The 26,810-nt window shown below is 39.5% G+C and overlaps 1 protein-coding gene across 3 annotated transcripts in view; it reads right to left on the reverse strand.

The window, feature by feature from the left end:
* Positions 1–26,456, reverse strand: part of TRNT1 (tRNA nucleotidyl transferase 1) — a 30,998-nt gene extending 4,542 nt beyond the window's left edge. The window contains exons 1-8 of one of the 3 annotated variants that reach the window (XR_012090601.1): positions 26,358–26,394; positions 24,147–24,321; positions 11,620–11,813; positions 8,399–8,537; positions 4,315–4,441; positions 2,402–2,595; positions 1,318–1,571; positions 844–1,125 (exon numbers count right to left, since the gene is read on the reverse strand). Coding sequence is in view for 2 of the 3 variants with exons in the window: in XM_007985048.3 (XP_007983239.2) it covers positions 877–1,125; positions 1,318–1,571; positions 2,402–2,595; positions 4,315–4,441; positions 8,399–8,537; positions 11,620–11,813; positions 24,147–24,294 (1,305 nt within the window). In the remaining variant the exon portion in view is untranslated. Of the gene's footprint in view, positions 1–41; positions 1,126–1,317; positions 1,572–2,401; positions 2,596–4,314; positions 4,442–8,398; positions 8,538–11,619; positions 11,814–24,146; positions 24,322–26,357 lie in introns of those variants that run through there. The other 2 variants (XM_007985048.3, XM_007985047.3) reach the window with 2 other exon arrangements.
* Between the last annotated feature and the right edge of the window lie 354 nt (positions 26,457–26,810).

Here is a 26,810-nt window from a genome sequence, read left to right on the forward strand (position 1 = left end):
AATAAATTATGAAATGTCAGTATAGCAGCTGAAATAAACAGTTTGTGTTATACATTTTATTTACCTAATGAAAGCATTTAGGACTCAAAATCTTTAGAGAACAAATATGTAAGAATGTAAACCATATCCTTTTAATTAATAAAATAACATTTACTTTAAAGAGAGGCATATTACCACTGTATATGACACCTGATATACATTGTCAGATACCACATAAACACATTTATCTTCCAATACCAATGTTTTATTAAAATAATGGGCTCAAGAGTAACCCTCAAGTTAATCCCATGACTGTCCCAGGCCCTGCAGCATAAAGAAATCATTGTGACAGGAAAATACCAACCACATACTAAAGCATAACTTGCTAGAACAAATCCTGTACGTATGAATGCCAGCAACTGGGGACACATTTAGTATTCATATTTTATGCAGACTTGTCAGTTATTTCCTTTTTAAGCCCAAGTTTCTTTTGGAATTCAGATAAGAACTGACACATCATAGTCATTGTTCAAGGTAACCCAGTTATTTCAATTGCAAACAATAAACATTTTTTCTTCAAGACAGTTACTACTTTTTAAGATCTTAGTACTACCCTATGCAAAAACAATTTTTTAAAAAAGCCTGAACAGGTTAAGATAATAGCCAACTATGGAAACTATTCCAAAAGAACTGTACATTTCAGTGATATAAATCGGATCAAGAAAGGTGGATCTCAGTTTAGTTCTTGAAATATATTTCACAAAATAAGACCCTTGTTGTTCTACAGAGGTCCCCTAAACTGTCTTTTATTATGATGTAGTTTCTAAAACCTCATTAAGAGGGAGGGGAGAAAATTAATCTTACCAGAAATGCTCTGCTTTTTAGTAGCCATCAGTTTTAGGTCTTTTTTATGTAACTCAGAAGTTCATCTTTTTCCATTTGGTAACCACTTTTTTTCCACTGTTCTCGCAACTGTTGTAATAGAGCCCCAATTTCTTTTCCTGAAGAAATGCCCACTTTTCTGATGTCATGGCCACTTACAGGAAATGGAGGAATGGACCACTGCTGCATTTCCTTTAGGAGACAGTGCTCTCCTTGGTACTTCAGTAGTTCACATACACGAGTAGTTGCATCAGGTTCCCTAGACTACATGTCAAAATCAAAATTTAGTTTCATCACACATGAAAACATACACTTACGATCTTATCCTAAAAATTAAATACTCAACATAAATTTTTTCCTTTAAAATAAGTTCATAGAATTGTAGATCTTAGTTTTGATAAATTATAAATTAGCGGCAATACTTCGTATTTCTGACCAAGCCGAGTATATACTTACATCTATAATGAAGTCTTGATAGGGTTTCAATGGGTCTGAACTATCTGTTGCTTTAATTAAATCTTTCCTATTTTTAACTATAAATAAGCCAAGGTTTTTCTCTTCTTTTGCGATCTTCAACCTCAAATCCAATTTTGTGACATCATCTTGTACTTTGAATAATGAGGCCAAAAGAGTCATCGGCTTTGGTGAAAAACCTTCAACATTTTTACTGACTTTGTCAAATTCTTCTAGACTTGCATTAGCAGGTAAACCTGTAGGGATAAAAGCATTTTTCACCTGTTTTTAGTGGGGGAAGAAAACCACTCATATCCCAAACTTTGCCACTGTTTCAGTATACAGAAATGCTTTGTCACTAGGATACATCATATAGGTTCAGTCTGATGTTCCAACTTACAGGCGAACCACTAACATATTATTGTTATTCTCTCCCCTGTCACCTTCAAAACCTCTAAAATGTTGTTTCCATTAACAAGCTACATCAAGAGGTCCAGAGGTAGTGGTGATGGTGGTGTCAGACTCACAAGGCATATTCTTTCTAATCACAAATTCCTGACTTTCCACTGATACAACATCCACCCCCTATTCAATAATGTTACTGAAATTTGAAATAATATACCCAAGCTTCCAGAAGTGTGATAAACCATATAATCCCACTGTTCTTTGTGAAAATGAATTACATTTACTGAACAATTTCTGTGTACAAGTTACTCTTCTAAAAGAGCTTTACATGTATTAACTCACTGAATCATTTAGCTTTTCTTTTAGACAGATGGTATATTACTTTTAAACCCCTTTTTTGGGTTACAAACTAACCCAAACTGCAAAGACTAGATAAGGGGCTGAGCTTCCTTCAAACCTAGATCTGACTCGAGACTCCTCTACAAGCACCACAGGCTGTCTTTGAGCTGTTCCCTACTCACAACAAAACGTACCCACCCCATAACCAAAACTTTGTCTTATTTTAAAGTACTCCATTTCATCATCAAGAATTCAACCAAATGAGTCAAACTTTTTTCCTTATGAAATCTGAAACCAGATATTTTGGTGCCAAAAATTCAAATACTTTATAACTTGCTCTCACCTATATAAGGAGCCACATCAAGATCATAGATAAGGTGAATCAAATGATTTACATGGTTACCAACAAGAATTTTTTTCAGTTCCACCCAAATCCTCTCTCCTGATATTCCAGCCAAGCCTTTTGCATTTTCTGCAATTGCTTCCAAAGTCTCAGCATCGTGGTCACCAGGTTTGTCTACAATTCTCCCATAAAACCTACAAGACAAAATCTTCACAGGGTATTACCTCTATATTGGCATGTCACAAGAAAAATCTGTTTTTCATTTTTATTGATACTATCCCATACATCTACTTAATGAAAACAACATAGAATTAGTTAGGTCTAGAAGGGACCTTAGAAAGCAACTGGTCATTTCTCCACCTCCTCTTTCTTTTCCCAGATAAGAAAACCCTACATCTAATAAAGTATAAGTAGCCTTTCTGAGGTTAGCAAGAACTAGAACCTCAAGGTCTCAACCTCACTTCCAAATCATTGACTTAAGACGTTCAGAACGGTCATCAAATGCAATTTCTGAATTGGCACTTGCAGTAGATGGAAAAAAATAGCATTCTTGTAAAGGGAGCAAACCAAAACAAGACTGCAGTGCCTTAACAGAGTAGTCTTAATTCCTCAAAACTTGCCTGTCTGTACACATTAATACTTTCAATGAAAACCTTCAAATATGACTAATCTAGTTGCACACCCTGGAGTATATTTCATGGAATCTTGGCACTGGAAGCCCTAACGTACATGTGTTTTACCACTCATATCCTTAAAATTCTAATGAACACCCTCTATTCATCAGTGGTCCAAAGTTAATGCTAAATAAGTAAATTAATGCTAAATTTGGATTAGTGATCCAAATACAGCTAAGTCTTAATCTATGTTCTATTATTTGTAAGAGAGACTACAGAGACTCAAGTTTAAAAAAACTACATTTATTGACAAAATATCCATGATCTGTTATAGAATATTCTGAGAGCAGTCCCAACCAGTGAAAAATGAGTATTACTTGACATCAACTAGCCAATTCGGATAGTTTTTAAAAAAAGTTAGTGTGTGACATTTAAAAATCACTGCTACTCACAAAACTAGTCGTGCAATTCATATTTACCAACTTTATCCAAGTTTTTCTTTTTTTTTTTGAGATGGAGTCTTGCTGTCGCCCAGGCTGGAGTGCAGTGGCGCGATCTCGGCTCATTGCAAGCTCTGCCTTCCGGGTTCATGCCATTCTCCTGCCTCAGCCTCCCTAGTAGCTGGGACTACAGGTGCCTGCCACCATGCCTGGCTAATTTTTTGTATTTTTAGTAGAGACTGGGTTTCACCGTGTTAGCCAGGATGGTCTCAATCTCCTGATCAACCTGCCTCAGCCTCCCAAAGTGCTGGGATTACAGGTGTGAGTCACCGCACCCGGCCCATCCGAGTTTTGAGTATGTCTTTATACTCTGATATTTTTAATCATATAACAGGTATTTCTTTTCAGCAAAATCATTTTGTTGTGAACTATCACCCGATTTCCACGACCACCTAAAACCATAAGCTGCATGAAGGCGAACACTTCCACTCATTCATTACCATGTTTAATACACCTAACACAGGGATTGACCTGTGGTAAGCATTCAAACATCTGTGTAACTAATGGATCAATGGAGGAAATATCAATCAAAAAGAAAAATGGGCATTTAAAAAAATGACTTAAACCAGAATTACAGGAAAGATCACATAAAGTATATGTGCATTCTGGGAATGAAAATACACTATGAAGTAGCTAAGTAATTTTCACTCATAAGGCATAGGATGCTAGGTCTCCACTGGAGACAGACATCTGGGATGTCACCATTTTGTACACTGACCTGCTGTGGGTTTCATATGACTAGTGTTATGCTCTAGTGATTATATTAAAACTATCACTTTTTACTTTTAAAAATTCTTACCTGAAGTATCTTAAAATTCTAAGATAATCCTCTTGTATTCTCTGTTTAGCATGTCCAACAAATCTAACTTTCTTATTTTTTAAATCTTCATAACCATTAAAGTAGTCAAATAAAGTGCCATCAAAACCTATTCGTTAGAAGAGAGAAAAATCACTGTTGGCAAATAAGAATTTGAAAACACAAGAAAATCAGCTAAACACTATCACAAACAGTAAAAATTCAGCAGGGTGAAGAGTTATTAAAACACATAGGTATTCATATATATCAGCTATCAAATGGAAGACAATAAAAGACAGTCTTTTAGTCTGTTTAGTTGCATTTACAATTGCAACTAAAAAGGTAATTCAAGAATAACCTAAACAAGAAATATGCAAAATTTGTATGAGGTGGAGCGGAGCCAACAAGACACCATATAAGCTAATTTTCACAATATGGGAAAATAAACAATAGCCAAAATAAAATGGAAAAAATACATAACAGGATTAACAGAAGAAACGAAAATATTTCATAATCTTGGAATGAGGAAGATCTTTCAAACTCTACTTAGCAAGAAAACAGAAAACAAAACACAAAACAACAGGATTTTCGAAGAAATAATTGAATGACATAAACAATCAAAAATGCCTGTATGGCAGAAACTACCGTCACACAGAAAGTCATAAGTGACATTTTTGGAAAAATACATGTAAGCCCATATTAAAAGACATGGTTAATTTCCATAATATATAAAAATTATTCTAAATAAGGCCACATAAATAGAAAAATAGGCTACATATAAAGGAAATATAGAAATCTCTTTAATAATGAAGATTTTCAACCTTAGTCATAAATCCATTTTTTGTTCTTTGAGGCAGATTCTCACTTTGTCACCCTGGCTGCAGTGCAGTTGGTGCAATCTCAGCTCACTGCAGCCTCCCAGGTTCAGGTGATTCTCCTGCTTCAGCCTCCCAAGTAGACCTGCCACTACACACAGCTAATTTTTGTATTTTCAGTAGAGACAAGGTTTTGGCATATGGGCCAGGCTGGTCTCGAACTCCTGACATTAAGTGATCCGCCTGCCTCAGCCTCCCAAAGTGCTACGGTTACAGGCATAAGCCACCATGCCCGGCCAGTAAACACACATTTTCAAGATAGCATTTTTCAGATCGGCAATGATGCAAACATTTGATAACAGTGTTAGCAAGGGTGTGGTAAAAACGGGCAGTCCTGTTCGTTACAGATTAGGAGGCTTCACTACAGAGCCTTTAAAACTTTGTGAATTTTGAACCATGTTAATCTATTAGCCATTCACAAAAATGGTAATAAACAAATTCATATGTCAAACCAAAAAAGAAAAAGCGATATAAAATTTTATATACATGTACATAAAACCTTAAGTATTAATTAGTAGAGTGACCACTTCATATTGGTTTGCCTGAGACTTTCCTAGTTTTAAAGCTGAAAATCACACATCCAAGGAAATATTTCAAGCTCAGACAAACTAAGACAGTTGGTTACCATGGAGACTTAAGAAAAAGAAAAAGGAATTGAGAGCCGAAACACAGATACCATTCAGCTAACCAAATGGGGAGGTCAGTGATCCTATGAGATACTTCACTCTGTAGCATTACAGAAAAGAGGCACTGACAACTACTTATCAAAAATACCTCTTGGTTGTGTTTGAACTTGAATGCTCTTTGATTATCCCAAAAGCAACAGTATATTGGTAAGTTCACACTTAATGCTTAACTCTTCCCAAGCTGTTAAAAGTTTTATATGCATAGTAACTTTTAAAAGGGAACCATCTTGACATATATGGCAAATTTCGAAGGCTCCAGATGCAAAAAGACGTAAAAGAAAATGAAGATTAAAAAAATACGTAAATAAACAGACAAAAATATGATAACAAAGTAGCAAATATGGTATATCCATCTCAGTGTTATTTCTCCTAATGAAGAGACTTGTAACTCTCCCTGGGGAACCTAAAGGCAAGATCAAAATTTGGAGGAAAAAAAAATCACAGGAATATGATCAAAGCAAAAATAAGGGTTTGGGAAGCAAAGTAACCAACCATAAATGCCAGAACTATGAATGCTTGATCCAATAAGGCTTGGAAAAAGCCAGGATAGAAAACTACACAAAGCTTAGTAAGCATCATATTGGTGTGTATTTTGTTTTGCTCTGAATATCATCCTTTTAAAATACAGTAAATAAAAATATGAAATACAGCTGAGTTGCAGGGAATAATGTAGCGGTTAAGAATGTGACCTCTGGAGTCAGGCTGCCTGAGTTGGAATTCCGATCCTACACTTTACAAGCTGTGCAACTTTGGGCAAGTTACCATCGGTTAAATAGCAGTATCTGCTTTGCAGGGTTGTCAGGAGCTTGTATATAACGTGCTTAGAACAGTGCCTGGTACGTTATAAGGGTTCAGTAAACGTCAGAAAATGATAGTTCCAATAAGAACAGCTTTTATTTTATAAACTAGGACACTGAAAAAGAATGTTAGTTTCTGTCTTTCAGTATGCTTATGAGAAGTCACTTAGACAAGACTCTCTATATTGCACTACTTGGAGCAGTTTCTTCTATGAGTAAATATGAGAATAAATAAATACCTGGAGCTCTGACTATATTGATTGAGAGAAAACGCACCAATTGGGCTTTCTATGGTCATATATTGCCTAGGCTTTGGAAACAAGACAAAATAATCGTTCTCTGTGACTTAAACTAAGTTACTTAGTATCTCTCAGTCTCAAGTTTCCTCTTCTATCAAGTGGGCTTAACACACTTTATGAAGTTTTTCTGTGAGTTTAATGAAATAAAGTATATCAGGTACCCAGTGTTGTACCTAGAACCCAGTAGGTACCCTAGAAATTGTATCTGCCATTACTGTAATCAGCAAGAGATCCCACCTTAGCTTATAAACTTCTTGCCCATCCATGCATGAAGCAAATCCTATTACTTCATCCTTTTACCACTATTGTTACTACAAACTAGGTTATGAATAGCAGATGTTTCATCCTTTTTTAATCCAAAATCTTAAACATAAAGGGCTTGTCTTAACTTTAAAGTACAACATATGATGCATCAGTAACGTATCAAAACACTAACCTAATTCATATCTACCCCCCATATAATTCCCAGTGCTTTCATTAAACATAAAAGTTAAGCTGAAATAAATAGGTTTCATCTTACATACCGACTCTGATTATTGATGACTGCTAGAAAACAATGCTAAAAAAGAATCTGAGGTTGTGTGTAGGCTCAGCAGTAAAATAAGGTGCTGAAGTCATTCACCACTGTTTGCCAGGGAAGCAGAAGAGTGAACACACATGCATGAAAGGTAGTGCAAAGGAAAAAGAATGATCCTGGGTGTGTGTGTGGGTGTGTGTGGAGTGTGTACATGTACCGTGTGTGCATTTTCCTTCCCTGAAATGTTAATGTTGTTCAGATGCAGTTAAGAAGTTAGCACTGACTGAATGTGTACATGTGTCAGGCACTGTTCTAAGCATTTATAATTATTAACTCTTAAACCTCACAACAGCTATACAAAGGAAGCCAATATTAATTAACGTTTTTGTTTTGTGGCTAGTGAGTGATGGAGTCAGAATTTGACCCCAAGGATTTTGGCTCCAGAGTCCACTCTTTTTTTTTTTTTTTTTTTTTTTTTTGAGACGGAGTCTCGCTCTGTCACCCAGGCTGGAGTGCAGTGGTGTGATCTCGGATCACTGCAAGCTCCACCTCCCGGGTTCACGCTATTCTCCTGCCTCAGCCTCCCGAGTAGCTGGCACTACAGGCTCCCGCCACCACGCCCAGCTAATTTTTTGTAGTTTTAGTAGAGACGGGGTTTCACCATGTTAACCAGGACGGTCTCAATCTCCTGACCTCATGATCTGCCCACCTCAGCCTCCCAAAGTGCTGGGATTACAGGCATTGAGCCACCGCACCTGGCCCAGAGTCTATTCTTTTAAGCAATCTGCTAAACCATCTCTTAGAAGAAATTAACGCAAATTCTGAAGTTGAATAACGTTTCCAGAATGTAGGTTTTACTTGAAAAGAAGGCATTCTGATAGACTCAAAATATGGTTTTATCTGCAAGTATTACCTAAAAACATAGAATTTATAGTGAGATCTCTGCGTTCCGCATCTTTCTGCCAGTCAGTTGTAAATTCTACCTCAGCATGTCTTCCATCAGTGGTGACATCAATCCGTAGTGTAGTAATCTCAAAGTTTTCTTCATGAAGCTGCAATTAAATACATGGGGTTTTTGTTGTCATTTAAATTCGGTTTCCATACTACTGAATTGAAAAAAAATAAGTTTTTGTCTTTATAAAGAGATGGTACTATAAGCCCTGACAGTTATAGTCTTTTTAACATCAACTACCATATCTAAACATTGAAACAGAAAGATATCCACGTCATTCAAAAACAGATCCAAAGACTGATTTTTTTTTTTTAAATACCCATCATGATTAAAAAAGATGAGTTTAACATACAAACATGTCACCTCTGCCAGGTGATGTGGAGAAACCCTCAAAAATGTTCTTCAATTTCAAATCAAGCTATTATCTGAGACACTTTTAATAGCTCCTGTTTGCAAAGAGGTGAATGTCAATTTATGGAACATATGCCATTGAGCAAAAGACTGATAAACAGTAAGTACAGTTAACAGATCCTGCAACTCCCTTACTGATAATTCCCAGGGAAATTAAAATAAAGGCTGCGGTGGTGGCTCATGCCTGTAATCCCAGCATTTTGGAGGCCAAGGCAAGTGGATGACTTGAGCTCAGGAGTTCAAGACCAGCCTGGGCAAGATGGTGAAACCCTGTCTCTACCAAACAAACAAAAAAAAACAGCCAGGTGTGGTGGTGCATGCCTGTGGTCCTAGCTACCTGGGAGGCTAAGGTGGAAGGATCGCTAGAGCCCGGGAGGCAGAGGCTGCAGTGAGCAGAGATCACACTGTGCACTCCAGCCTGCACAACAGAGTGAGACTCTGTCTCAAAAGAGAAAGAAATAAATTAAAATAAAGAGTTACCTCTATCATAGGAAGACAGACTACCTCCAGCTGGGGAAGCTGTGTAACTTCGTGATAGGGTGGCATCTGTGCCAAGCCTTGAAAAAGCAGCAGGGTTTGTACATGCAGCTGTGGTAGGAAAATTTCAAATGAAGAGAAAAGATGACCAAAGGCATGGTGGAGAAAGAGGAATATATGTAAAAGAGAAAGTATATTTGACAGACAGCATATTAGCATTTAGGAGTAGAGAATAAAGTGTTTTATGTGCCAAGAGTTAAGAATGTCTTCATTTAGGAAGTGAAAGCCATTCATGATCACCAGAAGTCTGTTGTAAGATGTCTCTCAATTTCATACATACTCTTCTCTAGATACAAGCTACATCTATCTCTCACTATAGAATTCCAGAACTCAAGAATTTGAGGCACACGTATCTCTGAAGGCAAAGAATAAGGTAAGGTTTGAAATAGGAAAACTGTTTGAAACTCATTTTAAGAAATAATCAGACCCACCTAGAATGACTCCCTTAACGAGGCCGAAAACCAGGGAATGACCCTCTAGAAAGGTTGAACCAAAAATAATCAGAACTTGTTGCACCAGGCACAGATGCTCATGGGAATGAAGCATCATAATGAAAACAAAATTAAAGTGAAAATTAACATGACCCTCATCCCTTTCCCTACTTGGTTTCAAGATGCTAACAATCAGGCTCATTCCCTGGCATAATACTGGAGTATTCTTCTCTGATTTCTCCTAATGAAAACTCCTACTGAGACTTACACTGGGAGTCCCAACTGGCTGACACTTCCCATGCAAAACTACAATAAAGCCCTCAAGTATACAGCATCACCCAAATATAAAGGCAGAGCCAAAGAATACCCATATTTAAAGAAAGCCAACATGAAAGAAAAAACTCAGAAGAAACAAAGACATTGTCAAAATAACTATAGTAGATATCCTAAGAGAAATAAAAGATCTTGCATCTGAAACATGAACGGGAAGCTTTCCAAAGAAATATACTAAGAAAGACCTCTTGAAATTCTACAAGACCACAGAACTTGCTAGTATTATATAATGACTGGGAGACGAAGTTAAGGCACTCTCATAGAAAGTAAAAGACAGGAGAATGTAAAATAAAGACAAAAGATAAAACTAGAAGGTCAGTCCCAGCAATCCAGCATCCAAATAATAGGAGTTTCCAAAGGAAAAAACATTTAACAAAAGGGATGAAATTATGAAAGAAACATAAGAAGGCCCACTAAGTGCCCTGCACAATAAGTGAAAAATCCAAAACAAGTTATACCATCTGGAAATTAAAAACATTAGACATAAAAAGATCAGAAAGACTTCCAAAAGGAAATAATGGCAGTCAGGTTTTTAAACAAAAGAGAAATCTAAATGGAACTAGACTTAGTGGCAGTACTGGAAGCTAGAAAACAATACCTTTAAATTTCTGAGTAAAAATTATTCCCAGTCTAAAATTCTATAACCATAACTATCAAACCAGTGTGGAGATAAAATACAAACATTTTCAGACGTGTAAGGCTTCCTCAGGTACTGGATTATTAAAATGAGGGCTTAAGCCAAGAGAGAACAGCACATGGGACCCAGGAAACAGGAGATCTAACAAAATAGAGAGGCCAAGGAAATTCCTAAAAGTCCATATTGAAGCAGGAAGACAGCACCAGGTAAGATGTTTCTCAAAAACGCAACTGAAACTTGATGTAATGTGTTTAAATCTTTTGAGAGGAACTCTACAGTTCTGGCAGAGTGCAGGAATAAATTAGTGGTACATGGAAAGCTATGTAAAAGAAAAATGCTATTAACTGCAGGAAAATTAAAAACCATGCCAATAGAAGAAATGTAATCACAATATACTCCACAATCTGGCTGTAAACAATACAGAGTCGTAAACGTGAACCCTGAATATTGACTTAACCAAAAATTATGATATAAATATACTAGGAAGATAGAAGTAGGAGAATTACATGTGCTTGTTGTTGAGAAGGGTGTGGTAAGAAAGCTAAATCATCTTCCCTCATGGAAAGTCAATACATAACACATCTTAAAACTGTGATAGTAAAAACTAAAAAGTAAACAGCGTAGTACACAAAGGTCTTTTTAGAAATGGAGAAATAACATAAAACTTAAACATGACTGCAAGAACAGAGGACTGCAGGGTTTCAGACAGGGGTAGAAGAGACTGACTTTTTTTATTAGACTTTTCATTATTTGCTCTTAACTAGAGAAAATTATTAAGTTTTAAAAAATTACCAAAAAAAGCAATGTAATTAACTGTCAAACTTTTGACTCACCCTGGCAGTAATTGTTCCGTGCTTTTCTCCTTTGTTGTTTATCATCCGAATCCCAGCCGACTGAAACATCTCCTTCATTTGAGTAGGGGTAGCAGTAGTGGCAAAATCTACATCCTGAGGCTTTACTCCATTTAACAAATCCCTCACTGCTCCTCCTGCTATTCTTAATTCGTGATTCTCTTTGACAAATAATTCTGAGATAAGAGAAAAAGATTTTTATTCCCAAGTTCTTTATTTCAATGTGTTTAACCACAAAGTATGAGGCTTTTCCATCTAGTTGGACAGCAGAGATTCATTTAACTGAGGCTTTTCTTATGAAAAATGAGAACAAGGCCCAAAGAAGTAAAAAGACTTGTCTTCAGGAGAGTGCCTCTGAGGACCAACGGGAAACAGGGAACTTGCAGAATTTTCCTTTGCTTATTCAGAAGATAATTCAGAATTCCACAATGCCTCAAAGTGATCAATACAAATTTGAAGTATTACTAAAGACTAAAGCAGGTTAGGCGCAGTGGCTCACACCTGTAATCCTGATACTTTGGAAGGCTGAGGCGAAAAGATCACTTGAGACCAGGAGTTCAAGATCAGCCTGGGCAAACAGCAAAAACTCTAACTCTACAAAAAATAAAAATAGCCAGGTTCAATGGCGCACACCTGTAGTCCCAGCTACTTGGGAGGCTGAGGTGGGAGGATGGCTTGAGCCCTGGAGTTCAAGGCTGTGGTGAGCTATGATCATGCCACTGCACTCCAGCCTGGGTGACAGAGCAAGACCTTATCTCAAAAAAAAAAAAGAAAAAAGGAAATCAAACAATTCTACTTTCTTTTCCCCATTTATGTGCATACTTTAGAAATGGTAACATGTTCTTTTATTTCTCTGTGTGTATAAATAGATGTTGAGGCAGGATGTTCATGCATCAAACTATCAGACAACATTAGTCTATACCACTTATGATAAATGTTTATAGCTAAAAGTCCTTCAAGAAATGTGTATATAATTCTAAAATCAACTCCTATCTGTGCTCTAGGTAGAACCGTTTGGACACTGAACAACTACAAGCAAGTATATAGCTGAATCCTCTATATGTACAGGATAAGGCAAAATCCACTATAACTATATCCATATGCCCACGTGGAACCTAGTGAGAATGGCATCCAGGAGCTGGCCTGTCACAATATTAGGTCCTGGGGTCCTGTGGAACAGAAACAATTTCACAAAACATCAATATCTAGATAAGCCCATTCTGTGCCATGATGGATCGATCAAGACAACTCTGTAATCACCTAAACATACACAAAACATGAACACTGTCCATGATACATCCTACAATAGTTGGTAACAGTGACTGTGCCTTACCAATTAGGTTTAGTCTCACAACTGTACTCAACTTCTAGGAAAGCATTATTAAGACACCCAATCGGAGAATTACTTCTGCTTCCTGAGAGCATCTAACCCACTGCAAAGCTCTACTACCTTAAATGCTCTCCAAAATGACCCAATATAAACCCAACTCCTATAAGAAGTCATTTCTAAAGCCCTCTTACTGAGTATACCTCTGGGTTCTCCAGGGTCAGCATGCTACTCCTCACTCAGCATGTTGCTCCTCACTGCCAGGAGTAACAACCCAACTTGTGTCTCTGTTGGTCTTTGGCTAGTGGGCAGTGACACGAGCATTCAAATAAACTCATCATACATCAAAGTTCCAGCACCTCTAATCACAACTCAGAACATAATCCTCTGTCCCTACCTCAACGTCTTCTGTTCTCTATCCTGCCCACACTCCTCTTCTACCTATTCTTCCCACATCTTTCAGCCCCATTCTCTGTAGACTCCTTAAAATGATTTGCTTAAAAATAACAAATGCGGGAGCATGCCCAAGATGGCCGAATAGGAACAGCTACAGACTCCAGCTCCCAGCGTGAGTGACACAGAAGACGGGTGATTTCTGCATTTTCAACTGAGGTGCAGACCGACACCTCACACCTCACACGGCGGGGTACACCCCTGAGACGAAGCTTCCAGAGCAAGAATCAGACAGCAACACTCACTGTGCAGCAATATTCTATCTTCTGCAGCCTCTGCTGCTGATACCCCAGCAAACAGCATCTGGAGTAGACCTCAAGCAAACTCCAACAGATCTACAGCTGAGGGTCCTGACTGTTAGAAGGAAAACTAACAAACAGAAAGGACACCCACACCAAAACCCCATCAGTACGTCCCCATCATCAAAGACCAAAGGCAGATAAAACCACAAAGATGGGGAAAAAGCAGTGCAGAAAAGCTGGAAATTCAAAAAATCAGAGCGCATCTCCCCCTCCAAAGGAACACAGCTCATCGCCAGCAAAGGAACAAAGCTGGACGGAGAATGACTTTGATGAGTTGAGAGAAGAAGGCTTCAGTCGATCAAACTTCTCAGAGCTAAAGGAGGAACTACGTAACCAGCGCAAAGAAACTAAAAACCTTGAAAAAAGAATGGATGAATGGATAACTAGAATAATCAATGCAGAGAAAACCTTTAAAGAACAGATAGAGATGAAAACCATAACACGAGAAATATGTGACAAATGCACAAGCTTCAGTAACTGACTGGATCAACTAGAAGAAAGAGTATCAGCGATTGAAGATCGAATGAAATGAAGCGAGAAGAGAAGTGTGGAGAAAAAAGCGTAAAAAGAAATGAACAAAGCCTCCAAGAAGCATGGGATTATGTGAAAAGACCAAATCTACATCTGATTGGTGTGCCTGAAAGTGACGGGGAAAATGGAATCAAGTTGGAAAACACTCTGCAGGATATCATCCAGGAGAACTTCCCCAACCTAGTAAGGCAGGTCAACATCCAAATTCAGGAAATACAGAGAATGCCACAAAGATACTCCTCGAGAAGAGCAACTCCAAGACACATAATTGTCAGATTCACCAAAGTTGAAATGAAGGAAAAAATGTTAAGGGCAGCCAAAGAGAAAGGTCGGGTTACACACAAAGGGAAGCCCATCAGACTAACAGCAGATCTCTCCACAGAAACTCTCCAAGCCAGAAGAGAGTGGGGGCCAATATTCAACATTCTTAAAAGAATTTTCAACCCAGAATTTCATATCCAGCCAAACTAAGTTTCATAGGTGAAGGAGAAATAAAATCCTTTACAGATAAGCAAATGCTTGGAGATTTTGTCACCACCAGGCCTGCCCTACAAGAGATCCTGAAGGAAGCACTAAACATGGAAAGGAACAACAGGTACCAGCCATTGCAAAAACATGTCAAAATGTAAAGTCCATCGATACTAGGAAGTAACTGCATCAACTAGCAAGCAAAACAACCAGCTAATATCATAATGACAGGATCAAGTTCACACATAACAATATTAACCTTAAATGTAAATGGACTAAATAGTCCAATTAAAAGACACAGACTGGCAAACTGGATAAAGAGTCAAGACCTACCAGTTTGCTGTATTCAGAAGACCCATCTCACATGCAGAGACACACAAAGGCTCAAAATAAAGGGATGGAAGAAGATCTACCAAGCAAATGGAGAACAAAAAAAAAGCAGGGGTTGCAATCCTAGTCTCTGACAAAACAGACTTTAAACCATCAAAGATCAAAAGAGACAAAGAAGGCCATTACCTAATGGTAAAGGGATCAATTCATCAGGAAGAGCTAATTCCTAAATATATATGCAACCAATACAGGAGCACCCAGATTCATAAAGCAAGCCCTTAGAGACTTACAAAGAGAGACTCCCAGACAATAATAATGGGAGACTTTAACACCCCACTGTCAACATTAGACAGATCAACGAGACAGAAAGTTAACAAGGATATCCAGGAATTGAACTCAGCTCTGCACCAAGCGGACCTAATAGACATCTACAGAACTCTCCACCCCAAATCAACAGAATATGCATTCTTCTCAGCACCACATCACACTTATTCCAAAATAGACCACATAGTTGGAAGTAAAGCACTCCTCAGCAAATGTACAAGAACAGAAATTATAACAAACTGTCTCTCAGACCACAGTGCAATTAAACTAGAACTCGGGACTAAGAAACTCAATCAAAACGGCTCAACTACATGGAAACTGAACAACCTGCTCCTGAATGACTACTGGGTATATAACGAAATGAAGGCAGAAATAAAGATGTTCTTTGAAACCAATGAGAACAAAGATACAACATACCAGAATCTCTGGGACACATTTAAAGCAGTGTGTAGAGGGAAATTTATAGCACTAAATGCCCACAAGAGAAAGCAGGAAAGATCTAAAATTGACACCCTAACATCACAATTAAAATAACTGGAGAAGCAAGAGCAAACACATTCAAAAGCTAGCAGAAGGCAAGAAATAACGAAGATCAGAGCAGAACAGAAGGAGATAGAGACACAAAAAACCCTCCAAAAAATCAACGAATCCAGGAGCTGGTTTTTTTGAAAAGATCAACAAAATTGATAGACCGCTAGCAAGACTAATAAAGAAGAAAAGAGAGAAGAATCAAATAGATGCAATAAAAAAATGATAAAGGGGATATCACCACCGACCCCACAGAAATACAAACTACCATCAGAGAATACTATAAACACCTCTACTCAAATAAACTAGAAAACCTAGAAGATATGGATAATTTCCTGGACACTTACACTCTCCCAAGACTAAACCAGGAAGAAGTTAAATCCCTGAATAGACCAACAGCAGGCTCTGAAATTGAGGCAATAATTAATAGCCTACCGACCAAAAAAAGTCCAGGACCAGACGGATTCACAGCCGAATTCTACCAGAGGTACAAGGAGGAGTTGGTACCATTCCTTCTGAAACTATTCCAATCAACAGAAAAAGAGGGAATCCTCCCTAACTCATTTTAAGAGGCCAGCATCATCCTGATACCAAAGCCTGACAGAGATACAACAAAAACAGAGAATTTTAGACCACTATCCCTGATGAACATCGATGCAAAAATCCTCAATAAAATACTGGCAAACCGAATCCAGCAGCACATCAAAAAGCTTATCCACCATGATCAAGTGGGCTTCATCCCCGGGATGCAACACAACATACGCAAAGCAATAAACATAATCCAGCATATAAACAGAACCAAAGACAAAAACCACACAATTATCTCAATAGATGCAGAAAAGGCCTTTGACAAAATTCAACAGCCCTTCATGCTAAAAACTCTCAATAAATTCGGTATTGATGAAACGTATCTGAAAATAATAAGTGCTATTTATGACAAGCCCACAGCCAATATCATACTGAATGGGCAAAAACTGGAAGCATTCCCTTTGAAAACTGGCACAAGACAGGGATGCCCTCTCTCACCACTCCTATTCAACATAGTGTTGGAAGTTCTGGCTAGGGCAATCAGGCAAGAGAAAGAAATTAAGGGTATTCAGTTAGGAAAAGAAGTCAAATTGTCCCTGTTTGAAGATGACATGATTGTATATTTAGAAAACTCCATTGTCTCAGCCCAAAATCTCCTTAAGCTGATAAGCAACTTCAGCAAAGTCTCAGGATACAAAATCAATGTGCAAAAATCACAAGCATTCTTATACACCAGTAACAGACAAACAGAGAGCCAAATCATGAATGAACTCCCATTCAAGATAGTTTCAAAGAGAATCAAATACCTAGGAATCCAACTTACAAGGGATGTAAAGGTCCTCTTCAAGGAGAACTACCAACCATTGCTCAGTGAAATAAAAGAGGACACAAACAAACGGAAGAACATACCATGCACATGGATAGGAAGAATCAATATTGTGAAAATGGCCATACTGCCCAAAGTAATTTATAGATTCAGTGCCATCCCCAGTAAGCTACCAATGACTTTCTTCACAGAATTGGAAAAAACTGCTTTAAAGTTCATATGGAACCAAAAAAGACCCCGCATTGCCAAGACAATCCTAAGCCAAAAGAACAAATCTGGAGGCATCATGCTACCTGACTTCAAACTATACTAGAAGGCTACAGTAACCAAAACAGCATGGTACTGGTACCAAAACAGAGATATAGACCAATGGAACAGAACCGAGTCCTTCCGCACATCTACAGCCATCTGATCTTTGACAAAGCTGACAAAAACAAGAAATGCGGAAAGGATTCCCTATTTAATAAATGGTGCTGGGAAAATTGGCCAGCCATAAGTAGAAAGCTGAAACTGGATCCTTTCCTTACTCCTTATACAAAAATTAATTCAAGATGGATTAGAGACTTAAATGTTAGACCTAATACCATAAAAACCCTAGAAGAAAACCTAGGTAATACCACTCAGGACATAGGCATGGGCAAGGACTTCATGTCTAAAACACCAAAAGCAACGGCAACAAAAGCCAAAATTGACAAATGGGATCTAATTAAACTAAAGAGCTTCTGAACAGCAAAAGAAACTACCGTCAGAGTGAACAGGCAACCTAGAGAATGGGAGAAAATTTTTGCAATCTACTCATCTCATAAGGGCTAATATCCAGAACCTATAAAGAACTCAATCAAACTTACAAGAAAAAAACAAACAACCCCATCAAAAAGTGGGCAAAGGATATGAACAGACATTTCTCAAAAGACATTCATACAGCCAACAGACACGTGAAAAAATGCTCATCATCACTCGCCATCAGAGAAATGCAAATCAAAACCACAATGAGATACCACCTCACACCAGTTAGAATGGCAATCATTAAAAAATCAGGAAATAACAGGTGCTGGAGAGGATGTGGAGAAACAGGAACACTTTTACACTGTTGGTGGGACTGTAAACTAGTTCAACCATTGTGGAAAACAGTGTGGCGATTCCTCAAGGATCTAGAACTAGAAATACCATTTGACCCAGCCATCCCATTACTGGGGATATACCCAAAGGATTATAAGTTATGCTGCTCTAAAGACACATGCACACGTATGTTTATTGCAGCACTATTCAAAATAGCAAAGACTTGGAATCAACCCAAATGTCCATCAGTGGCAGACTGGATTAAGAAAATGTGGCACATATACACCATGGAATACTATGCAGCCATAAAAAAGGATGAATTCATGTCCTTTGTAGGGGCATGGATGCAGCTGGAAACCATCATTCTCAGCAAACTACCGCAAGAACAGAAAACCAAACACCACATGTTCTCACTCATAGGTGGGAATTGAACAATGAGATTACTTGGACACAGGAAGGGGAACATCACACAACGGGGCCTATTGTGGGGAGAGGGGAGTGGGGAGGGATAGCATTAGGAAATATACCTAAGGTAAATGACAAGTTAATGGGTGCAGCACACCAACAAGGCATATGTATACGTATATAGTGTTAACAAACCTGCACGTTGTGCACATGTACTCTAGAACTTAAAGTATAATAAAAACAAAAACAAAAAACAAAAAACAAATGCTCCTTCCCTCTACCCTCTTAACTTAATTAGGGATATCTTTTCCACAAGCTCTCCCCAAGAAGAAGTGCTCATATTCCCCTAAAGCCACACTTCCCATCAAGGCCCACTTCCAGGACCACGTCGCGTCCCTTAAATCCAGCCTCCACCATCCAGACTTGGGGATCTAAAACACTAGGTTAATTATGCTATGCATTAACTGCTCCTCCTAACTACTCACAACACAGTACCCAAAACACCAGGTTAATTATGCTATGCATTAACTGCTCCTTCTAACTACCCACAACACAGTACCCAAATTCCTCAGTGCTATATCCAAAGGCTTCCATGACCTATTTGTCTCATCTCTTGCTAAACTTTGCATCACACTTTGTCTGCACCAGCTGTCTGCACCAAACTCTCCCCGTAGTTTTCCTCCATAATTTTGCTTGTGTGAGTCACTTCGCTGAAATACCTCCCCAATTTACACTAGCTCAGTGGCTGGCTGTCACACTTCTTGGCCCATAACCCACGCTAAGACATTCACATAGCAGTCACTGAAATCTGTATGTCTACATGGCAAACAAAAGTATCATAAAAGAAAATCTGCCCTTCATATCATGCAATCTATTCTATTCTTTCTTTTTTTTAAATACAGGTCATGACCACTAAATTGACTTCATGGCCCACTAAGAGGTAACTACCCAGTTGGAAAACACTGATCTAGCTCACTCTTACTTATCTGTTGTGATTCACTTTAGGAAGCCTCACCTGAAGGTGAGGTTAGGTGAATTTCTTCTAAGAGACTAGCACAGCGTATCTTTATACATACCAATTATATTAAAATTACCTGTTTTATGTCTTTGTCTCCCCACTTCTCAGGGTAGAAAACCTATCTTATTCATCTTTATACTAATTTGGCTCATAATTAAACTGAATTAGGATATTCTAGCTATTAAAAAAAAGAATGACTTCACTGGAAAGTATTGGGATTTTTTAAGTTTTCTTAAAACAGTATCAAGTAGCTGTTCTGAAATTCAAGCAAATAAAGGGCAAGTTTTACGTTCATTTGAACCTACTATAAATAATAGAATGAAGAAGGTCAAGGCTTAATTTACATAGACAACTACTGATTTAAGATTCTCATGCTGGCTTTACTAAAATAAAACGGTAAATTCAAAGTTAGTATGTTAACTGCATTACAAAGAGATCCAGAACTCAAAGTAATATATTCACCATTTTGATTAGCCCTATGTTATTAAACCACTCCAAAAAACTTGCCATTCAGGATTTTCAAAATAACATTTAAGACAATTGAGAAAGACATATCAAGGCATATTTATCTGTCTATATGAAAGAGCAGTCATAAAAATTATAAGAAAAGCATAATTTCACATTGGCCTAAAACAGCAGGGACTATCAACCTTAAAGATGTATTTATTCCTGTTACTGATATCTTCAATCCTACAGAAACAGGGATGCAGTCAACATTTCAAAAGACCTTGCAAGCTAGGTTCAATGAAACAATTCAGTGAAAACAACACCTAATGCAACCAAATTTAACTGTAAACTTAAGCTAAAAGTCAAGAAATGCAGACTCTCATCATCCCCAAACTGTGTTTATTTGCTCCAAATGCCACATCTGATAGAAAGCAACTGTTAATCATTCTTATTAGCAATTCAAAAGACCATACATTAATGTCAGAAAACTTTTATAATTGCCACCTCTTTTTAATGTTAATTTTTAATTAAATTTTCATGAACTTCTTCCCTTTACAGCTTTGAATTTTGACAACTGGAGGCTGGGGTGGGGTAAGGGGCAGTGAGTGGGAGCTATGAGTGGCAAGACATGGTGTAAGCATTACTACAGGAAAACAGACCATCTGTTCTAAGAGTTCCAGACTTCAAGAGAGTGATCAGTTGTTCCTGTTGTGCTAAATTTTAATATGATGGCCTTCTGACATCACATAACACTGAGCACTATCACCCCCTATAGACAACAGCCAACAGACCAAAGAAGTCCTTGCTCGTCTATTAATGCTGTTAGCTCAGGCAAAAATCATCCGCATCGGGAACTTCAGCCTCATCTCTAGGACAGAAAAATAATCTTTTTTTTTTTTGAGAGACGGTGTCACTGTCATACAGGCTGGAGTGTAGTGGCACCATCACAGCTCACTGTAGAGCCTTGACTCCAAGTTCAAGGAACCCCCTGCCTCAACCTACTGAGTAGCTGGGACTACAGGTGTGCATCACCATAACTGGCTACATTTATTATTATTATTTTTGTACAGATGGGATTTCACTATGTTGCTCAGGCTGGTCTCTAACTCCTGGGCTCAAGCAATTCTCCCACCTCAGCCTCCCAAAGTGCTGGGGATTACAGGCATGAGCTACTGCAGCCAGCTGAGAAATAATCTTATATGCCACTAGCATGTGATTGTCCTGAAGCAAAAAGAAAGATACATAAAATAACCTGACAAATTATAAAACCCTTATGATATGACAATAATACACTATTCTAGTCTCTCATATTCTTACATACTGAAAACTAATTTTACACATGGCAAAGCAGCTATTAAGATTTGAAAATTGGTACAGGATTTAAACTCCAAGTATCCCTATACAGCAGCCATCACAAAGGCTGTGTGTTTTTGTACATTTTGTTTTTATACAGAACATTACATTTTACCAGGGCACCCAAGTCTTTGACATTCTAACTTGTTGATCGTTGCACTAAAAGATTCCATTCTTGCCACTTCTCCAGTAGCCTAGAAAAAGTCAACTTTAGAATATATCCATGTTCTCATTTGCTAGTCCTTCAAGGACAGGACTCTGAAAGCAACCATCACCTCTACCTTACCATACCATTTAGGTTCTAACTTCCTTAGGACCTCATTTCTCAGGGTGGAGAAAATCCACTTCTCAATGTCAGGTTTAGAAAGTCAAACACACTTGTTAAAATGATGTTCAAGAAACTATAGTAATCAGTATCTAGAACCTTATCTCCAAAAAATGCAGAATGACCTGAGTTAGGCCATCAAGAGTTAATTACTACTCCTTCTTCCAAGAGGCCTCTTGCAATTGAAGTTGAAAAATTGGGGGCTGTGAAGGGCATACACAGAAAGAAAAAAGCTTCAACTCAACCCAATATCAGAGCTTCAAAATCTGCACTATTCAAACAGTAGCCACTTGTACTTACTGAGCACTTAAAATGTGGTGAGTCTGAATTCAGATGTGCTGTATTAAATGCATGCCAGATTTCAAAGACTTCCAAGTAAGAATATGAAATATCTCATTAATAATTTTTTTTTTTTTTTTTTTTTGAGACATGGTCTATGTCGCCCAGGCTGGAGTGGAGTGGCACAATCTTGGCTAACTGCAACCCCCACCTCCCAGGCTTCAGTGATCCTCCCACCTCAGCCTCCCAAGTAGCAGGGACTACAGACACATACCACTATGCTTGCCTACTTTTAGTAGAGATGGCGTTTCACTGTGTTGCCCAGGCTGGTCTCAAACTCCTGGGCTCAACTGATCCACCTGCCTCAGCCACTCAAAAGTGCTAGGATTACAGGTGGGAGCCACTGTGCCCGGTCTCATTAACAATTTTTATACAAAATTCATACTGATACTATCTTATATATATTGGATTAAATTAGATGTACTAAAAATAATTATTAAAATTTATTTTACCATTCCTATCTTTTTAATGTGGCTAGTAGAAAAGTTTATATTACATATGGGCTTATAAATTTCTATTGGACAGTGAATTTTTAGCAATTTTCACTCTCTCCAATTAAAAAAGATAGTGAAGCATCGGTATAACCAAACCTGCATTTAAGCCCTCTACTTAAAGTCTGCCTAAAAGAACCTAAAAGAATCAACATATTCTGGGCCATTTATCTCTGGCACATACCTAAAAAGCCATCATCTAATTTCAAGAACAGGAAAGTAGCTTTGAGAATAAGCTAATACAAGGTGAGTCATGTCAAAGTAATGGTTCGTCTATCTTCTTGCATCAGAATTAACTTGTGGAGCTTTTACTAAAAACATAGATGGTCATCCCACCCAGAGATTCTAATTCAGTAGGCTGCAGGTAGAACCCCAGCATGTGTTTTAAAGCTCCCCAGGTGAATCTAATAGATAGCCAGTGCTGTTTAGGTCATATTTCTACATATACTACTAAATATATTTATGAAAGTGCTACTAAAATTCCCACAGACTTTGCAATGCTACTGTGTGGCTGCTTTATAGCAACATCAGTAGATGACATTAAGAACAGATACTAATAAAACTGTGGCAACAGCAAGAAACTACTGGAGTCAGGCACTTAGCTAAAGCCATTTCCTATGCTCCTTCCAGACAGGTTTTGCAACATGCACAATGGAGGTAACTCCTATTTCCTTCTTCCTTCAGTTCTCATGAAAGCACTTATACCTAGGAAGGAAACAGATCTTGGTGGTTACAAGCTGGGCTCTAAAATCAGACTGCGTAAGTTTGAAACCCAGCTCCCTAGTTAGCAGTTACAGAAACACAGGCAAAGCACTTCACATGCCTAAGAATCTGTTTCCTTTTCCACACAGCAAGTCAAAATGTACGTACTCATTAAGTCAGTAGGACCAGTCCTATAATGTATGGAAAGTACTTAGCACAGCATACAGAAAAGCCATGCTTTTTATTGCAGTCAACTTCTTGCCTTTTCCAGTGATTTAGCTATATTTTTGGATCACCCATATGTAAGCTTTTCTTTTTTCTTTTAATATTTCTTTTTTTTTTTTTTTTTTTTTTGAGACAGGGTCTCACTCTGTTGCCCAAGCTAGAGTGGCATGATCATAGCTCACTGCAGCCTCAAACTCCTGGGCTCAAACAATCCTCCTACCTTGGCCTCCCCAAAAGATTACAGGCTGGGTACACCCAGCCAAGCCTTTCTTCCAACAATGAAAACATACAGACGGCACCGTGGCTCACACCTATACTCCCAGCATTTTGGGAAGCCAAGGATTGAGCCCAGGAGTTTGAGACCAGCCTGGGCAACACAGAGAGACCCTCTACTTATTTTTTTTTTTTTTTCTTAAAAAATAATTAAAACAACAAGGAAAATATCCAAATGTAGGCTTAAAAAGTTAACTCTCTACTTCTCCATTTATACAGGTTTCCAGATCAAGAAAAGGTATCCTAATCTCTCACCTGTCAGATTCTTCAATCCTTCTGTGAAAAGTGACTGGAATTCGGGAGACTGCAACTTCATTGTAAATAGATACTGCTTCAGAAGGCACAGCCTACTCCACCTACAGCTCAGTACTGGCCTGTGCCAATGATACAGGCACCTCAGCATCTGGAGAGGTGGTCACCAGCTACACATCTATAAGGCAAACACACAGGCATACCAATGAAATTAAAAGTGAAGGAAAGTGAAGGAAAATAAAGGGACACATTGCAAGTTTATCAACTCAGAAACTCATCTCTTGTTCAGATAAAAAAACTGAAAAAGGTGTCAATTTGAGGGATTAAGACTAGATCTATGTATCTACCTGGTTTTGTTCTCCAGAAGCACTTACTGTGGCAGGCAGGGTCTAACTAACGCAAGCCTCCGTAATAACTGTTTCAGTACTGAGTGGTTGAGTTTCATATTAAAAGGTGAAAAAGCTAGCCAGTGCCTTAAACAAGGGTGGAATGTAACAAAAGCCCAGCAAGAGTTTTGCCTAAGACTTTTCGGACCTTGAAGCATGATAAACTAACAAAGGAATTTTTTTTTTTGGAGATGGAGTCTCCTCTATCGCCCAGCCTGGAGTGCAATGGCACGATCTCTGCTCACTGCAACCTCCGCCTCCTGGGTTCAAGTGATTCTCCTGCCTCAGCCTCCCGAGTAGCCAGGATTACAGGCGCACGCCACCACATCCGGCTAATTTTTTATACTTCTAGGTACAGACAGGGTTTCACCATGTTGGCCAGACTGCCCTCGAACTCCTGACCTCAAGTGATCTGCCCGCCTCGGCCTCCCAAAGTGCTGGGATTACAGGCGGGAGCCATCGCGCCCAGCCACAAAGGAATTCTTAACAGGACCCGTTTAGAATTAAACAAGTTTTACTGGGGATCCGAGGAAACTCCCCAGGCCTCTACAAACAAGTTTACTAGCGGTCTGAGGGAACTCCCCAAACCTCCATGATTTAGCAGTAGAGAATATAAGGGTAATCACCCCAGCACCTGGACCCATTTAGATTAAGTAAATTTACTAAGGCTCCTGAGGAAGGTCTTCAGGACGCAGATCTTATAGATAATTCGTTAATCACTTATGTCTTTAGATGAATGCAACACTTACACATACACAGATAGCTTAGAAGGTATATAAGCTCTGGAAAACTTCGTGATTCTGAGTTGGTCTGGGATATTTTCCAGGCCTTCTCCCTGTACCCGGTTACATAAATAAACTCCCTTCTTTCCTAGTTTATCTGCATCTGGTTATTGGGCGGCGAGAATAAGCAGCCTAACCCTCGGTTTGGCGGTTTGGTCGGGGAGTATTACCACTACACTCGCGTGCCACATGGTACTGTGATGGCACTCTCCCCAGAGCAGGGCTTCAGTCAGTATGTGAAGGGTGCGGGGTTCTAGAAACTCTATCCGAGTTTCTGGACTCCAGAACTTGTCATGGTCACACGTGTCACATAAGCCCTCCGGTCCTATGAAATTATTCGGCACAAATATCACCCTACTTCCCCATCTGCACTCGAGAATTCATGACCCTGGGATAGCGCCTAGGAATTGTATTTTCCCATGAATTAATTAGTTTTGCTGCCCCCATTTTCCTCATTATTTTCCTGCCATCTTGCAATCTCCTCTGATTTCCAGCACACCCTGCCTTCCCTTCTATGTATCACATCCTCGTTCCCCGCATACAGGGGTTCTGCCCATAAGGAGGCGACAGCAGCTCTTCAGTGGCCCCGGTGTAAACCTGCAAAGAAATACCATTCCATTCCACGGAAGCGGGCTGGAGGAGCTGCGCTTCCCAGCAGGCCACGTGGGACCCACTTAGTTTCCGTGCACCTCCGCCTCAACTCAGGAAAACGCTCTGAGGACCCCCGCCCTGAAAAGGCGCGTCCCGCCCCCCAGGCCGGGTGCTGGCGACAAGGCCCAGTGAAAAAGCGTCTCGGGGTAGTCCGCGCGGAGGCGAAAGTGCTGAGGAAGCCAAGGAATCCGCGCCTGCCGTCGCCAGAAACGTGGCGGGGACAAGACCTCCGCGTCGGAGCTCTTATGCCCAGTGCTGAGGAGGCCTCTGGCCACTTCCCACTCCCGCCTTCCTCGAGGACTCAGGGCGGCGGCTCCCCCGGCCCACCGCAGGAAGGAAGGGGCGGCAACCCACGCCACCAACTCTGCCCCTCTGAGCGGCGCGAGCCTGCTTACCGGCCCCGCTGCCGCCGTCGCCGTCGCCGCCACGCGCACTTCCGGGACGGTGAACGCGGTGACGTCGCCAACGCACATCGGCGGGCAGTGAATGGGAAGTCGCGGCAGGGCGAGGGCGGAGGCGGGGCTCGGACCGAAGGGCTTCCGGCTTCCCTCGCCCCTCCCCACGGTGAGGCTAAACTCTGAGCCGGTTTCTCCGCCCCGCCGAGGCCCGCTGGGGTGAAGCGTAGCCTCGGGGGACCCTGAGGAAACCGAAGCGCGTACGTTTAATTGCGCGCCTCTTACTGCACCTCTGGCTGGCCCTGAGCTGCTCAGAGGCCCATCTGCGCGGTATGCCTGTGCGATCTGGGACAACTGGCAGCTGTCTTCCTTTTCAAAATGAGACTGTTAATAAAACCTACCCCGGGGTAGGACGGATTGTTCGGTAAATGTTATTTTATTCTTGTTTAACTA

The sequence above is a fragment of the Chlorocebus sabaeus genome, chromosome 22 (assembly GCF_047675955.1).
Source record: "Chlorocebus sabaeus isolate Y175 chromosome 22, mChlSab1.0.hap1, whole genome shotgun sequence".
Taxonomy (NCBI): Eukaryota; Metazoa; Chordata; class Mammalia; order Primates; family Cercopithecidae; genus Chlorocebus; species Chlorocebus sabaeus.